The 18,601-nt window shown below is 39.5% G+C and overlaps 1 protein-coding gene across 2 annotated transcripts in view; it reads right to left on the reverse strand.

The window, feature by feature from the left end:
• LOC126203740 (uncharacterized) overlaps window positions 1–18,601 on the reverse strand; it is an 82,187-nt gene that overhangs the window by 46,299 nt on the left and 17,287 nt on the right. The window contains exons 2-4 of one of the 2 annotated variants that reach the window (XM_049938107.1): window positions 15,488–15,615; window positions 14,558–14,620; window positions 4,188–4,256 (exon numbers count right to left, since the gene is read on the reverse strand). In XM_049938107.1, the coding sequence (XP_049794064.1) occupies window positions 4,188–4,256; window positions 14,558–14,620; window positions 15,488–15,505 (150 nt within the window). In that variant the 5' untranslated portion in view covers window positions 15,506–15,615. The remainder of the gene's footprint in view (window positions 1–4,187; window positions 4,257–14,557; window positions 14,621–15,487; window positions 15,616–18,601) is intronic. The other variant, XM_049938108.1, reaches the window with a different exon arrangement.

Raw genomic sequence — 18,601 nt, forward strand, 5'->3', positions numbered from 1 at the left:
TATTAAGGCGACAAGTCGTAAGTTTAAATAAAGAAAATCAACAATGTAACACTGGAATTTGCTTAATTTTTCAGCTCTTCCAGGAGCTCCACTACAGAATAGAAGGAGTGAGCCATGAGGAAACTCTTCAGTTTAGACTTCAAAGTGTTTGGGCTACTGCTAAGATTTTTGAGTTCTTTTGGTAGCTTATTGAAAATGGATGAAGCTGAATACCGCACTCCTTTCTGCACAAGAGTCAAGGAAGTGCATTCCACATGCAGATCTGATTTCTGCATAGTATTAACTGAGTGAAAGCTGCTAACTCTTGGGAATAAGCTAATATTACTAACAACAAACAACATCAAAGAAAATATATACTGTGAGGGCAATGTCTGAATTCCCAGACTATTGAATAGGGGTCAACAAGAGGTTCTCGAACTTACCATATATAGCTCGAACAGCCCGTTTTTGAGCCAAAAATACCCTTTTTGAATCAGAAGAATTACCCGAAAAAATAATACCATACGACATAAGTGTATTGAAATATGCAAAGTAGACTACTTTTCATGTTGAACTGTCACTTATTTCAGATACTGTTCTAATGCTAAATAAAGCAGCATTTAGTTTCCAAACAAGATCCTGAACATGGGCTTTCCACAACAGCTTACTATCTATCCGAACGCCTAAGAACTTTAACTGTTCTGTCTCGCTTACAATATGCCCATTCTGTCTGATCAAAATATTGGTTCTTGTTGAATTGTGAGTTACAAACTGTAAAAACTAAGTCTTACTGTGATTTAGCATGAAATTATTTTCCACAAGCCGCGAACTTATTTCATGAACTACATTATTTGATACTGTTTCAATATTACACACAAGATCCTTCACTATCAAGCTGGTGTCATCAGCAAACAGAAATATTTTTGAATCACCTGTAATGCTAGAAGGCTCATTTATAAAAATAAGAAACAGCAGTGGCCCCAGCACTGACCCTTGGGGAGCGCCCCACTTAACAGTGCCCCATTGGGACTGAACATCACTACCACTCTCAATATTGAGGAGAATTACCTTCTGCTTTCTGTTCTTAAAGTAAGAGGCGAAGCAATTGTAAGCTACTCCCCTTACTCCATAATGGTCCAACTTCTGCAGTAATATTTTGTGGTCAAGACAGTCAAAAGCCTTCGTTAAATCAAAGAAAATACCTAGCGTTTGCAATCTTTTATTTAATCCATCCAAAACCTCACAGAGAAAAGAGAATATAGCATTTTCAGTTGGTAATTCATTTCTAAAACCAAACAGTACATTTGACAGCAAATTATGTGAATTTAAATGCTCCAGTAACCTTGTATATACAACCTTCTCGATAACTTTAGCAAACACCGAAGGCATAGAAATAGGTCTAAAATTGTCAACATTATCCCTGTCTCCCTTTTTATAAAGTGGCTTCACAACTGAGTACTTTAATCGGTCAGGAAACCAACCCCTCCTAAAGGAAAAGTTACAGATATGGCTGAATACTGGGCTAACATACATAGAACAATACTGCAGTATTCTGCTAGATACCCCGTCATATCCATGAGGTTCTTGGCCTTTAGTGATTTAATTATTAACTCAATCTCCCTCTTGTCAGTATCATGGAGGAGCATTTCAGGTAACAGTCTTGGAACATTTTTTTCTAAGAGCGCTATATGATTCCCTGTTGGGACTAGGTTTCTATTTAGTTCACCTGCTATATTCAGAAAGTGATTATTAAATACTGTACATATATGTGACTTATCAGTAACATGGATATTCCCACTACACACTGATTCTATATCCTCAACCTGTCTCTGCAGGCCAGCCACTTCCTTTACGACTGACCATATGGTTTTAATTTTATACTGAGACTTAGCTATTCTATCTGCATACCACATACTTTTTGCGTTCCTAATTACATTTTTAAGCACCTTACAATACTGTTTGTAATGGGCTGCTGCATTTAGATTTTGACTGTTTCTAACCTTTTGATATAATTGCCAATTTGTTCTACAAGATATTCTTATCCCTCTAGTCAGCCACCCAGGCTGCCTGTTTGTGCTAGTACCCTGTTTTGAATGTTCTAACAGAAAGCAACTTTCAAAGAGCACGAGAAAAGTCTTGAGGAAAGCATTATATTAATCGTCTACTGTATCAGCCCTATAAACATCTTGCTTTGTGAAACAAGGTTATTTCCCCTCAAGAATATGAATTTGTTCCCCCCCCTCCACCAATGTCTGAACCTGCAGCGCATGCATGAATCTGGAAACTTGGGCGTTCCAGTAAAATTTTTCCCGATAGCATCTAGCTGCTTGCTGCGACTGCTTACACAGCCAACAGCCACATTTCTGTAGCCAGAAGCAGGAGAAGGTACTACTCTGCTGTGCATTCGCTTGATCCCGCTCGTAACTGCTAAAACTAATGTAATGTAAACAGTTGTGACGTCACGCTCATTGGAGGCAATTTGTTGTTACGAAGCATTGCATAGTCTTCCTGAAGCCTTTGACACATTTTACTGTTGGTATACGCTGGTATGAGCACTGTGTTTTGTTGCTGTATACGGCGCATTTCCTTTGCAATTTAAGTTTTATTTTCGTTTTTTCTCTCGTTCATGTTTTATTGAGCTACAGTATTATCTGCAGTAGCGGGATACAGTAACATCCTTTGTTAGAGTATCGGTTTTCTCCCGGATGAAAAAATTTCCGGGTTTTTCCCATTTCTCCCGGTTGGCCCAGGTCGTATACACCCTGTTGTTGCATTATGTACATTTGTTTAACCATATGATTGCAACACAGGAGACATCAGCAATACACAATGTCACTGTCATAAAAATACAAAACTAATACACTAAGACTGCAACTAAGAAGAGAGATCAATATTTTAATATTACATTGAATTTTACTGTAAATGTATGGCTATATTTACTCAATGACAAATGAGAAACTCCATCTTGCTCAAATGATTAGTTCATCCTTTATGAACTCTGAACACTGAATGGCAATATTGAAGGTGACACTTTATTTATTATCTATGTCAGTGAATGAATCCTTCACTCTGTAGCACAGTGTGCACTGTTTTGAAGCTTACTGGTTAAAATGTATGCTGTACTCAGACTCAAAAGGAAGATTAGGGTTTACGTCCCGTCAACATTGAGGTCATTAGAGACAGAACACAAGCTCGGATTGTGTCAAGGATAGAGAAGGAAATCAGCTGGGCCCTTTGAAAGGAACCATCCCAGATTTGCCTTGAGCAATTTAGGGAAATTTTGAACTGTCATCCTCCCAAATGCAGGTCCAGTGTGCTAATCACTGTGCCATCTCATTCAGACTAAGACTCAAACCGAGAACCTTGTTTCTACAATGAAGTTTGGAATGTGGGAGAAAGGTACTGGCAGAAGTGGAACTGTGAGGGCAGTTCATCAGTCATCCTGTGATAGTTCAGTTGGTGGAGCACTTGCCCAGTCTCGAGCTCCAGTTTTAACGTGCGAGGAAGTTTCAAGCACCTTGTGTTTTGCAAGTAAAGCTGTTATTTATTGAACTACACAGGCACAACTGACAATCGAACCACACAGCTCCATTTTTTTCCACAAGGGCTAGTCGATCCGTGGAGTGGAGTGGCTCGCCGATAGCTGGCTACAGACCCCGTGATAGCCTCAGAGGGCCAAACCAGTGACCCATTGTGAACTGGAATGCTGGCGACCCATCTGCTGCAGTGGTTAGCTGGCGGTGTGACACACCCCACAGTCCAGGAGAGCTGCCACACTTGAATGAATCTCATTAGAAACCCGCGCCTATTTATACGCAGCTGTGCGCCTGTTTTTCCCATACGCACCGCTCCGCATCACTTACTCATAACACCCTAGATTGGCCAGTTGGCTCCTTCTGCCTGTGATTTGCGACATGCAAATCCGCTACGTATACTATTTCAGCAATTTGACGGCCCTGTTACCTCTATTCTACTTCACAACTGTTGGTATGCGTAACTCACTGCAATCCGGCCCGCACCTGGCTGTAACTTGTGCTCATAATATTGCACAAAACTAACTTTTCCTATCCTAAACTGTGGTGCCGCTACAGCATTAAAAACACATGTGTTGTGCCATAGTTCAGGTCTCAATGAACCATGTTCAGAAGTCACCCTTATTCTGAGTAAAATGCTGCAATAGATACACAGAAACATATGCCAATACTTACAGCAGTTTCTTCTTCAGTGTTGTTCTGTTCAGTGTCTTCTGATGGTCTCCCGCATGCGTCAGCTGATATCTGCATGTAAGAAAACAAAGTGAGGCCACACAGGTATCTAAATGCCCAATTATAAGGTCTGTGATCAAGTTATAATGGTCTGGTACTACAGAGTAAACAGAATTTCTATTCATTTTGAAAGTAATGGTAGGTAGTAATGTGGCAACTCATTCTTCCTCAACACTAAATTCCATCTCCAGCTCCCATATTAAAAAAAAAAGTCTGTTACATTGGATGACAAACACAGCAATGATTGTATATCATCTTCAATTTCAGTTACATGAATAAAATGTTGCCTACATACAGGAAATTTTCAGAAAAAATTTTAACTGACATTACATACACTTATAAAAGAGATTAGATTAGATTAGATTAGATTAGTACTTGTTCCATAGATCAGGAATACGACACTTCGAATGATGTGGATATGCTATATGGCTATCTGTCAGACTTTTCATGCTATTAGGTAAGTGACCAAAGACTTTTGTGGCAGCATAATTTACCCCTTTCTGAGCCAAAGTTAGATTTAACCTTGAGTAGTGAAGATCATCCTTTCTCCTAGTGTTGTAGCCATGTACACCGCTATTACTTCTGAATTCGTTCGGATTGTTAATAACTAATTTCATAAGTGACTTTATATATTGTGAGATTACAGTCAAGATCTCTAGCTCTTTAAATAAGTGTCTGCAGGACGATCTTGGATGAGCTCCAGCAATTACTCTGAATACACGCTTTTGTACAATGAACACTCTTTTACTCAATGATGAGTTACCCCAGAATATGATGCCATACGAAAGAATAGAATGAAAATAGGCATTGTAAGCTAATTTACTGAGATGTATATCGCCGCAATGACCCTAATAGCATAAGTAGCTCAACTCAAACGTTTCAGCAGATCTTCAGTGTGTTTTTTCCAATTCAACCCCTCATCAATGCATACACCTAGAAATTTTGAATATTATGCCTTCGCTACCGATTTCTGATCAAAGCCTATATTTATTAATGGTGTTATTCCATTTACTGTGTGGAACTGTATGTTCTGTGTATTGTCAAAAGTTTAATGAGAGCCCATTTGCAGAGAACCACTTAATGATTTTCTGCAAAAACGTTGTTTATAATTTCACCAGTTAATTCTTGTCTGTTGGGTGTGATAGCTATACTTGTATCATCGGCAAAAAGTACCAGCTTTGCATCTTCGTGAATTACTATATATTAAGAACAGCAGAGGACCCAAGACCGAACCTTGCGGTACCCCATTCTTGATTGCTCCACAATTTGAGATATCGCCAGTTTTTTGCATATTATGTGAACTGCTTATTTCAACTTTCTGCCCTCTTCCAGTTAGGTATGATTTAAACCATTTGAGCACTGTTCCATTCACACCGCAGTACTTGAGCTTATCTAGACGTATTCCATGATTTACACAATCAAAAGCCTAAGAGAGATCACATAAAATCCCAGTTACTCAAGGCATTTAATATTTCATTAGTGAAAGTATTTACAGCATTTTCTGTTGAAAACCCTTTCTGGAAACCAAACTGACATTTTGTTAAAACTTTATTTTTACAAAGGTGTGAAGCTACTCTACCATACATTACTTTTTCAAGAATTTTGGATAAGGCAGTCAGAAGAGAGATTGGGCAATAGTAGTCGACAACAGACATATCCCCTTTTTTATGCAATGGTTTAACAATGGCATACTTCAGTCTATCTGGGAAAATAGCCTGCTTCAGAGAGCTATTACATATGTGGCTAAGAATCCCACTTATCTCTTGGGAACAAGCTTTTATTATCCTGCTGGAAATGCCATCAATTCCATGTGAGCTTTTATTCTTGAGAAAGTTTATTATCTTCCTAATTTCAGAAGGAGAGGTGGGTTGAATTTCAATTGTATGAAATGGTGTGGGTAAGGCCTCTTGCATTAACTGCCTTGCTACTTCTAATGAACATTTAGATCCTATTTTCTCTACAACATTTAAGAGATGATTACTCAAAATGTTTTCAACTTCCGGCTTGTTGTTTGTCAAGTTTCTATTCGCTTTGATGGTAATGTCGTCATCCTGTACTCTTGGTTGCCCTGTCTCCTTTGTAATAATATTCCAAATTATTTTGATTTTGTTATTAGAGGTATTAATCTCAGACATGATGCACATGTTTCTGGACTTTATTATAACCTTTCTTAATGTAACACAGTAGTTTTTATAATATTTGGCTGTTTCTAGGTCATTACTCTTTCTTGTTGTTAGATACAGTTCTCTTTTGTGGTTACAAGATATTTTTATTCCTTTAGTAAGCCAAGGTTTTTTGCATGGTTTCTTATAATTAGATTTAACTACATTCTTGTGGAAACAGTTTTCAAATTCTCTTACAAGTGTATCATGAAATAAAGTTATATTTTAAATTAGCATCGGGTTCCTTGTACACCTCATCCAAGTCTAACTGCTGAAGAGTTTCTCTGAAACTTCTAATTGTTGAGTCATTAATTGAATGCACAGTTTTGGAGGGTAGTTTTGAATTACTGAATGGAGCTATGTCATATACTGTAACTAGCTGAGCACCATGATCAGGAAGGCCATTCTCAACAGGACAAGAATTTATGATTTTAAACTTATCTTGGTCTATAAAAGTGTTATCTATCAATGTGCTGCTGCCCTTTACTACCCGAGTAGGAAAATAATGACAGATGTCAAATTGAAAGAACCAACCAAGACTTCCACGTCATCCTGCCTATTACACTCTTCCAGTGAATCAAAATTGAAGTTCCCACAAATAATAATTTGTTTTCCCCTATCTGACAGATAGCACAACATGGCATCCAAATTTTCCAGGACTAAATGAAAGTTTCCTGAAGGGGACCTATATACTGTTACAATTATAAAAGAGCCCTCCTCCAGATTAAGTTGACAGGCGCATACTTCTATATGTTGCTCTAGACAAAACTTTTTTGTATCTAAGGTTTTTATACAGTGATAATGTTTGACACACAGACTGATAAAATAAAGTTTTCATTCTGCAGTGGTACAGAAATTGTAATGAAACTAACCGACATATTATACCTGTGAGATGACTCAAACTCAGGCCTGTACTTGGTGAATGCAATTATCTTACCAACTGTGGCATAGCAATAGGGAAAAAATAAGTCATTGCCATTGTCACAAACTTGCAAGAACATTTCTAGTTGTGATATATTTGTTGCATTATGTACATTTGTTTAACCATATGACTGCAATACAGGAGACATCAGTAATACACAATGTGACTGAGATAAAAATACAAAACTAAGAAACTAAGACTGCAACTTAGAAGAGAGAGCAATATTGTAATATTACACTAATTTTTACAGTAAATGTATGGATATATTTACTCAATAACAAATGAGAAACTCCATCTTGCACAAATGATTAGTTTATCCTTTATGAACTCTGAACACTGAATGGTAATATTGAAAGTCACACTTTATTTATCATCTATGTCAGTGAATGAATTCTTCACTCTGTAGCACAGTGTCCACTGTTTTGAAGCTTACTGGTTAAAATGTATGCTGTACTCAGACTCAAAAGGAAGATTAGGGTTTACGTCCCGTCAACACTGAGGTCATTAGAGATAGAACACAAGCTCGGATTGTGTCAAGGATAGAGAAGGAAATCAGCTGGGCCCTTTGAAAGGAACCATCCCAGATTTGCCTTCAGCAATTTAGGGAAATTTTGAACCGTCATCCTCCCAAATGCGAGTCCAGTGTGCTAATCACAGCGCCATCTCATTCAGACTAAGACTCAAACCGAGAACCTTGTTTCCACAATGAAATTTGGAATGTGGGAGAAAGGTACTGGCAGAAGTGGAACTGTGAGGGCAGTTCATCAGTCATCCTGTTATAGTTCAGTTGGTGGAGCACTTGCCCACAAAAGGCAAAGGTCTCAGTCTCGAGCCCCAGTTTTAACGTGCCAGGAAGTTTCAAGCACCTTGTGTTTTGCAAGTAAAGCTGTTATTTATTGAACTACAGAGGAACAACTGACAATCAAACCATACAGCTCCATTTTTTTCCACAAGAGTTAGTCTAGCACAGTATGCAGAAGAACTTTTGTGAAGTTCAGATAATAGTTTCCTCATTTTTAGTGATTTGAAAAGTACCACCACTACTTCTATTTTGTGCTCACCATCTGCACAACCAACAAACTGGCTTCTATACAGTTCATCTAAGTCGCACAGTCCCAATTAATATTTCTCATTCTATCACCTTTTAAACAACAGAGCTTCTAAGAAATGACGAAAAATCCTGTGCTGCTGTTTATGTGAATACAGTGTCTAACACTTTATAATTCCCACCATTTCCTTTGTGACAGAGTAGTTCCACATAAAAATGAATTACATTGACACCTACGGTTTCTATCAGTGCCCTGTACTGCACTCAGTTGGCCAGTATCTGAGCTGCAATGTCACCCTGCAGTGTTCATAAGGTACAAACTGCAACTATTACATTGTATGCAGCCTGCTACATGTTTACAAATAGCACCTGCATGAACACTGCAACAATGATATGTTCCTGTGCCTATCCAGATTGGCTGATGGTTGCCTCCATACATCTTCACCATGTTTGCTGGAGCCACTGCACATATCTGTAGGTGCCAGTTCATTTACATTAGTTTTAGCAGCAATTTTGTACTCTGAAATATGGTGGGAATGACCAAAATGAAAAATTGTTGAAGAAAGCAGAAATTCCTTCGTGGAAAAGATAGAAACTGGTTATTTTGTACTGAGAAAAAATACAAACAAGTTTGCATGAGCAACTGCCTGTGATCCAGCATTTCGGGTAGTTTTACAATACACGCAACACGGAAGGCTACATAGTTTGAAAGAAATTCCCCACCCAGTGGTGCATCATTACTTTTCCCACTGCCATGTGATACCTGCCAGGTCAGGTGTTCTGCTGTTCCATACAGAGAATAACTACACACAGGCTGTAATTCCTCACTTCCTTCATTGGGAGTTTTTATCACAGTTGCATCAAGGTCACTGGCACATAGTTCACATGAAAAGCCTCACCCGACGTCATTTACTTTTGTAAGGCATTGACTCCTAAATTCAGCAAATTACTTCCAGTTGTATTATGTATGTGAAGCAACAATCCACTCTGTTGCAATGCTTTTAACAGTGGCCACATCCGTCTGGACCATGGCAACAAATCCGTTTTGATTCTACAGGCCCATTGTGGAACACCCGATAGTTGTTGATCGACACATGCAGTAAATTTCTTTGTATAGCTCCCTGACATACACCACTACTGCTAGTCTGTATCAATTTTGTGTTCTACTTTTTGTCTTCAAGGTCCTCCTGAGGTCCTTGTCTGTCACAATGGAATGTTAATTTACATCAGCCAATTTTCAATAGTATTTTGTCGACAATGGCATTCGCCATGTAACTACTGCACCTTTTCATCCACAGTTTAATGGTGAAGCTGGGGGTTTATTCGAATGTTCAAAAGTCTCATGCAGAAATGCCATTCCTCCCACACATGGGAGCAAGCCTTAAAGATTTTTCTTTCCTACTACCACTTCTTGCCATGTGACGGAAAGTTGCCTGAAGAATTATTACACAGGCATCATCACTGTACCCTGATCCACCTACTGAGGCCATTACAGAAACAGTTTTTTCTGCTGTATCAGTTAAAGTTCCAGCCACAGGACAAAATTTTATTTACAGTTTATGGCAAGAAACAGTGTTGGGAGCACTACCTCACCAAACAAGTAATGGGACATTCATTCTACACTGATCCAAGTTCCTCAGCCCTGCATCAGCATCACCAGACCCAGCTCCTGCACTCTTATGTCAGTGATTCGGGTGCAGAATTTTTGCCCACAGACCCAGCACACTTCTGAGGTCTGCAACAACAGTCATCTCCCATCGCAGCTGGCACCATGCAGAGAGATGCCAATGGAGATCGACATTGCACCATGACCATTGCTCGTGGTCCTGCAGTCTGAGCCAATCTCAATATAGGTGATGCCCTCAGACAGCCATCATGATGCACCTGGATTTCTGCTTGCAGTCAACCCAACTACAGCACTTGCATCACTGGATGTCAGCATGTACCCTGTGGTCAGTTTTTCGGCTGGTGTTCCCAGTCACACGCACCGTGGATACCAGGGTGGAGACAGGGTGCTGCAATTGGCTGTTGTTACACTCCTTCCTTCCTCATCGACATTCACATTCAAATCTCCCTCCTGCCATCATCATGTGACACAGCATACACGATAATGGTGTGTATGTTTAAGGGGGAAGGAATGTGGCGTTTTCCGCAGAATGAGATCCCATGTCAAAGATAGTAAAGTATTTCAGAGTGTTCAAGTTTTAATAAAGTGATCTAATATTTTGTATATGCTGTAGTATCTGCCCAATATCCTGAATAACTGAATCTATACTTGGTGAACCATCTACAGTGCCATCACGAATTTCTGAAGCGTTTTTGTTTTTTTGTCTGACACTACACTTATCATACAGCTTTATAACAAACATTGCTAATTCCACAGTCACTAAAAATTTTCAATTCCTGAATCTAGATATTCACATAATTTGTAGAAAGAGTGCCTACAATTTTAAATTTCTTTTTAAATGGTAAGCATGCACAATTTCTTACTTCATGATAGATGGGAGATTGTTGAATACCTCACCACTGGAATACATAACTCCATTATCACCATAGAGAAGGAAGTAAAATCTACATGAAAACTATTTTTATGTCTCATATTGTGACTGTGTATATCTCAGTTCAGTTGAAACCTATTTTTATTATCATCAACAGAAACCTTTGTAGAGTAAACACATTGGGAAGTTCTTACACTCAAATCATTCTTAAGACTGAGAGCTGGTTAAAACCCAAAGTAGGAAGCTCTGAGATATTTAGCGAGACATGGAACGAAAGGACATATTACATGCCACACTAGGGGAGTGGTGATTGCTGTTGACACAAATATTGTCTCTACTGAAGTTGAAATTAAGTGTGGCAGTGAACTTATTGGATTCTGTATAACAGATCTAGGTGAAACCAAGTTAATTGTTGGATGTTTTTATTGGCCACCAGGTTTCACTGTGACAGTTCTACAGTCATTGAAAGAAAATCTATTGTCAGCATGTAAATACCCAGATCATTCAATACTAGTTAGAGACAACTTTAACCTAACGAATATAGACTGGGATGTCTATGGATTCACTGCAGGGTTGCAAACAGATAATCTTGTGAAGCACTTTTGAACATGTTTTTCGAAAACATGTCTTGGGCAGCTAGTTTGGCAGCCCACACACAATGGAAAGATCTTAGACTGTTGCTACAAACATGCCAGACCTTATCAATGGCATCAGTATAGAGACAGGATAAGTGATCATAATATAAAAGCAACTGTGGTTAAGAAAGTTGATAAATCAGTCAAGAAGGCTAGGAGAGTATTTCTGTTAGAAACAGCACATAAGCAGTTGTTAGCATAGTGAACTGCAAATATTTATTTCCAGAATGACTGTAAACTGTGCTCTGAAGAAGTACGTGCCTTTTAATAGGCTTAAGGATGGAAAAGACCCACTGTGGTTTAGCAACAAAATTCGGAAAATGCTGAGCAAGCAGAGGCTGTTGCACTGTCGGTCCAGAAGAGGATGTGCAAATGACAACAGACAAAAGTTAGGTGAGATTTGTGTGTCTGTGAAGAGATTTATGCATGAAGCATAAAACTATCATTATCGTACCTTAGCACAAGATATGGTTAAGAATGCAAGAAAATTATGGTCCTACGTAAAATTGCTAAGCACGTCTAAGGCCTTCATCCAGTCACTGACCAGTCTGATGTGGCAGTTCAAGATAGCAAAAAAGCTTTAATAAATCATTCATAAAGGAAAATTGTACTAACATACCGTCATTTGACCACTGCACAGAGTCCCATATGGATTGCATAGTAATAAGCATCCATGGTGTAGAGAGACAACTGAAATAGTTCAAAACAAATAAGTTGCCAGGTCTGGTTGGAATCTCAGATCGGTTTTACAAAGAGTACTCAAAGGCACTGACCCCTTACTTAGCTTGCATTTATCGTGAATCTCCCACCCAGTGCAAAGTCCCCAGCAACTGGAAAAAGGAGTGTGTGACTCCTGTATATAAGCAATTTAAAAGAACAGACCCACAAAACTACAGACCCATATCAGTAACATAGCTAAGGGTTTTTTTTTTTCCTGCAGAATTCTAGAATATTTTATGAATCTGAATATAATAAATTTCCTAAAGACCAAAAAGCTTATGTCCACAAATCAGCAAGGTCTGAGAAAGCATCCCTCATGTGAAACTCAGCTTGCACTTTTCTCATACGATATACTGTTAACTACGGATGAAGGGCAATAGGCAGATTCCATATTTATATATTTCCAAAATGCATCTGACAGTAACACACTGCATACTGTTAATGAAGGTACAGGCATATGGAATAGGTTCCCAGATATACGTGAGTGGCTTGAAGATTTCGTAAGTTATAGAACCCAGTATGTTGACCTCGACAGCGAGTGTTCATCAGAGAGAAAAGTACGTCAGGAGTGCCAAGTGTGACAGGACCGTTATTATTTTCTAGATACATAAATGTTCATCTGGCAGACAAAGTAGGCAGCAATATGCAGTTGTATGGTGCTGATGACGATGTTCTAGGTGGTGTTATGAATGGCAGCTGGGTATTCATGTAGAAAAATGTAATTAATGTGGATGAGTAGGAAAAATAAACACATAATGTTTGGCTCCAGCATTAGTAGACACATCATTTAAATATCTAGGCATAACATTGAAAAGTGATAGGAAATGGAATGAGCATGCAAGGACTGTGGTGGGGAGGTAAATGGTCAAGTCTGCTTTATTGGGCCATTTTTAGGAAAGTGTGGTTCACCTACAAAAAAAGTCCACATATAGGACACTAGTGCATCCTATTCTTGAGTACTGGTCGAGAATTTGGGATATGCATCAGGTCAGATTACAGGAAGACATTGAAGCAATTCAGAGGCAGGCTGCTAGATTTGTTACCTGTCAGTTCGAACAACGTGCAAGTGTTGCAGATATGCTTCAGGAATACAAATGGGAATCCCTGTATGGAATGTGAAATTCCTATTGAGAAACACTGTTGAGAAAATTACAGAACTGGCAACTGAAGCTGACTGCAGAACAACCCTACTCCCGCCAACATCCGCTTCACGTAAGGATAATAAAGATAAGAAACAATATATATGGGGGCACACAGACAGTCTTTTTTCCCTCATTCTATCTGCAAGTGGAACAGGAAAGGCTAGTAGTGGTAGTACAGAGTACCCTCTGCCGTGGATTGTATGGTGTCTTGCAGATTACATATGTAGATGTAGTTGTAGAACTGGATACAAGAATCCCCAGATCCTTAAAATGATCACGCAAGATGTGCAGTTACCTACTGTACGCAATATCCTTATTGCTCACTTCAGCTGAATACACACTTTACTTACTTTAGGTGTACTGCCACAGAAGATAAGTCCGTATGTCAAATGGAGTGAAACTATGCAACATAAGACGGAACAATTTTCTTTAAGTCAATACAATGAGAGACACTTCTAAGGGCATAACACACTGAACTGAGATTCTTGATTAGTTAATCTATACATTGACTCCATTTTAGCTTGTTAGCCAGCTGGACAAGGCGTTTGAAACAATATTATTCATTCTGAAGAACTTCTTCAGTTGAAACACGTGAGTAATATTAATATCTTCATTGATCTTCATCCTTATAATTACATTAAAAAATACAGTGCACACAAATTTAAGTGCAGATTGATTCAATTTATCTGCAAATGTCCAATTTAACTTCTCAATTCAATTTTCTCCGAAGATGTATCATCATTTAGTTTGAAGTGGCTTTTTACTTTGCATAAATCTAACAATATTGGTTGATTATCAGCACTGTACCTGTGTCAGCACAACTTTTTTTTCACTACGAAATTGTGTGTCTCACCATCGTACTATAGAGCTTGCAGCTGCTCTCCTACCAGATGGCTGACCATGCACTTATCTACCCCATTCTTTCAGCAGAAAGTGTTCAACCGTGTCACATGTCCAGTTCCACACTGCCTAGGCTAATACATCATTGGGGTACCCTGGCTCTAGTTGGAGTTGACCAGTGCCTGAGTACCGAAGCTGAAAACTCTCTATAAAGTGCCTGAAGCACTGTAGGGACTGGCACTATGCAAGACCCTAGTCTCTATTGATATGCAATGTTTTTTGGGAAAATGAGACATTGTCTTTCTCATGAATAGCCACAATGAGTTATTTAAGTGCTATTACTTACAGGCTCTTCTTTGAAACATGTTTCTCCAGACAGAGTGGCTCCTACATCTCCTCCTGTAGAATCCTGTAAGCAGAGAGCAGATCATCCACATCAGTGTGTGTGTGTGTGTGTGTGTGTGTCACATATACACACACACACACACCTAGAGAGAGAGAGAGAGAGAGAGAGAGAGAGAGAGAGAGAGAGAGATCTGAAGGTCAGCATAAAATAAAAAAAACACTAGTACAACTAAACCAGCTTTTTTGCTGGTAGGCTAATGGTATCGCAGACATATTAAATTAATCAGTACCTCTACTCCATAACAAGACAAACTAGGAAAAGGTGTATGACCCAGTAGCTCAATAGGTAAGTGTCAGACCACAAATGCAAAGGTCTCAGAAGTTCATTCCTGGGCAATCCTAGGATTTTTTCACCTTTACTTATCACATTCATCATACCTTGAAATGATTTGTTAATGTGAAAAATGGCAATCTGGACCATGGTACAAGTAAAGTCTTTCTATAAGTGATTGGGTCAGTTCAAAAATCAGAGGAATGCAAGGGCATACCACTTTCAGTAGGACCACACCTAGGAAAGCAAAGAATGTTCAAAGTAAACCTTCTGGATGAGGACAGAGTTGCAGTCTCAAAACACAACTTTTTGGAATCAGTGACTGTCATGTATTTAAGGTTTTTGTGTAGTTCTGTTGTGGTTTTCCTAATGTATCATTCAAAGATTCAGTTCCACTTCTCACTAAGGCTTTCAGATGTGTCACAGTGTGCCTGCAGATCAAAGCATTTTGTGTTTGATATCTAATTGGTTATAGGATTCTTTTCATTTATCAGTATGTCTCTTATTTCTATTTTTAATTTGTGAACTTGAAAAACCTATATGGACAATGACATTAAGCCCATTAGGACAACGCAAAGTATTTAAGACTTGGGCATTTACCTTCCTTTGAGTCCACATTTCTTTCCTTCTGTTTCTATACAATTTCTTTCTCTCCTTCAGACCATGTTGTCCACGTCGTCTTCTTTGGTTTTTCCTCTTGATCACATCGCCACCTGGGAATTTTGGTCCTGAAAATTTCGCAGTTTTGAACATCATCTGTAGCAGTTATTGCCAATTTCAGACCAGGTTTCATCTCATCAAATCTATCTGTGTTCATTCTTTTAATGTGCCCATAGACTCTTACCTTCATTTTCTAATGTCACTACAGGTTTTTGCATATTGTCTGATTTCCCGACTGGTATTGTGCATATACAACTTTTGAGCCTAAAATTTTTCGTACGATATTGTCTTCCTTTTTATCACTGTTTTCAATGTCTGTTTTCCTGGTTTTTGACCCATAGAGGCATTCTGGTTAAATTTCTTTGTGGTAACGTCAATTTTGTGTGCTTGGAGATACGTTTCTTGTTGTAATTATTTTGGGTAAGCCCTCTTTTAGCATCTAATTTCATTTACCTTTGTTTCAATTCCACTTTCCTGAGTGTTTACACCAAGATATTTAAATTGTGGAATTCGTTTCATTTTGCCATACTTTGTCTCTATGAATTTTGGTGTTTGTTGCAGGTCATGTAGTCTGCCCAACTTTTCTGCAGTTTCTTTTAGGAGTTCAATCAGATATTGGGTGATGAAATGACATGAGTTAATATTAGTAAATCAGTTGCAAATGCTAGGCAATCTACAGATAATTTGCCTCTGCCTGAAATGATTGGCTGGCCAATTTTGAGGATTGATTTCTGTTTGCACCATTCTTGTATCACTTTCTCAAGAGCACAGTTAAAACGTAATGGAGACAGCCCATCTCCTCTTCTTACTCCCATTTTGATTGTGATAGGCTCTGAGAGTTCACCCTTGGACTTTGTCATTTTTATGACTGCAAGTGTTTTCATATCTAGACCTTGGTCTTTTAATACCTGGAAGAGTGATTCGTGACCAACTGAATCATACAGTTTTTTGAAATCAACGAATGTGCAGACTATACTCTGCTACAAATTCCCAGACAACTAAGGATAAGCTTAGTCCAAGATTTGCTATAGCCTGGTCTGAATCTTGCACTGCATTCTTCAATTTTTTGTTCTTGTTTTCTGTACTCTTATCGAGAGGATGCTGAGAAAGAATTTTGTATGCAACTGATATCAGTGGGGTTCCCCTGTAGTTATATACATCTGTTCTGTCTCCCTTCTTGTGTAACAGATGAATTAATACATTTTTCCAATCTTCTGGAATTTGTTCTGTCTGCAAAAGTCTTGCATGATTTTGGTGATTCCTTTTATGGTGTCTGAGCCCACTGATCTGCGGATTTCTGCTATGATTTCATCTTCCCTCAATGCTTTATTGTTTCTAAGTCTTTTGATGTGACTAGCTATTTCTCCTTCATCTGTCATGATGAATTTCAATTAATGTCCTCAGCTTCTTGTGCTGGGAATCTTAGTATTGATTCTGGGCAGTACACTCATGCTCATAAATTAAGGATAATGCTGATACATCGTAAAACAATGCTCTGGGGGGCAGTTTGCAGGTTTAAATCACCTAGGGGTATGACCGTGCTGTGCATTTGACCTGCAGCCGTCACACAGTGGCGCTGGCAGCAGTCCACACACGCAGAGGTGTGTTGGTGCATGTCAGAGTACGGTGCAGTGAGTAAGTGTGCAGATGTTTTCAGACATGCTAATGGTGACTCAGAGAACACATATTGATGACGTTATGGGGAGTAGAATAGTAGGGTGACTGGAGGCTGGTCAAACACAGCAGGTCGTAGCCAGGCCCTCCGTGTGCCACAAAGTGAGATCTCAAGATTATGGCAACGATTCCAGCAGACAGGAAAAGTGTCCACGCGCTACAGTACAGGACGTCCAAAGTGTACACCACCACAAGAAGACCAATATCTCACCATTAGTGCCTCCAGACAGCCACAGAGTACTGCAGGTAGTCTTGCTCAGGACCTTACCGCAGCCACTGGAGCAGTTGTCTCCAGACACACAGTCTACAGACAACAGAACAGACATGATTTTTTTGCCCGGAGACCTGCAAGGTGCATTCCACTGGCCCCTGGTCACAGGAGAGCCCATAAAGCCTGGTGTCAAGAACACAGTAAATGGTGATTGGAACAGTGATCCCAGGTTATGTTCATGGATCAGTCCAGGTATAGTCTGAACAGTGATTCTTGCCAGGTTTTCTTCTGGCATGAACCAGGAACCAGATGCCAATCCCTCAATGTCCTTGAAAGGGACCTGTATGGAGGTCGTGGTTTGATGGTGTGGAGTGGGATTATGACTGGTGCACGTACACCCCTGCATGTCTTTGACAGAAGAACTGTACCAGGTCAGGTGTATCGGGACGTCATGTTGCACCAGTATGTCTGCCTTTTCAGGGGTGCATTGGGTTCCACCTTCCTCCTGATGGCTGATAACACATGGCGCCATCAAGCTGCCATTGTGGAGGAGTACCTTGAAATAGAAGATATCAGGTGAATGGAGTGGCCTGCCTGTTCTCCAGATCTAAACCCCATCGAGCATGTCTGGGATGCTCTCGGTCGACATATCGCTGCATGTCTTCACACCCCTAGGACACTTCAGGAGCACCGACAGGCACTGATGCAAGAATGGGACACTATACACCAGCAGCTGCTCGACCACCTGATCCAGAGTATGCGAACCCTTTGTGCAGCCTGTGTACGTGTGCATGGTGATCGTATCCCACATTGATGTCAGGGTACATGCGCAGGAAACACTGGCATTTTGTAGCACATGGTTTTGGGATGGTTTTCTCAACTTATCACCAATACCGTGGACTTACATATCTAAGTCGTGTGTTCCCTATGTGCCTATGCTATTAGCGCCAGTTTTGTGTGGTGCCAGATTGTGCAGCACCACGTTCTGCAATTATCCTTAATTTATGAGCATGAGTGTAGTTCTTTCAAATATCTTGCATGTTCCTTGCTCTTTTCTTGACTATTTAGAACCAACTGTCCATATTCTTTCTTGGAGCACAGACTTTGTGGTTGATATCCTGTGACTTCATGTCCAAATTTCTTATAGAAATTTATGTTGTTTCTTTCAA

The sequence above is a fragment of the Schistocerca nitens genome, chromosome 9 (assembly GCF_023898315.1).
Source record: "Schistocerca nitens isolate TAMUIC-IGC-003100 chromosome 9, iqSchNite1.1, whole genome shotgun sequence".
Taxonomy (NCBI): Eukaryota; Metazoa; Arthropoda; class Insecta; order Orthoptera; family Acrididae; genus Schistocerca; species Schistocerca nitens.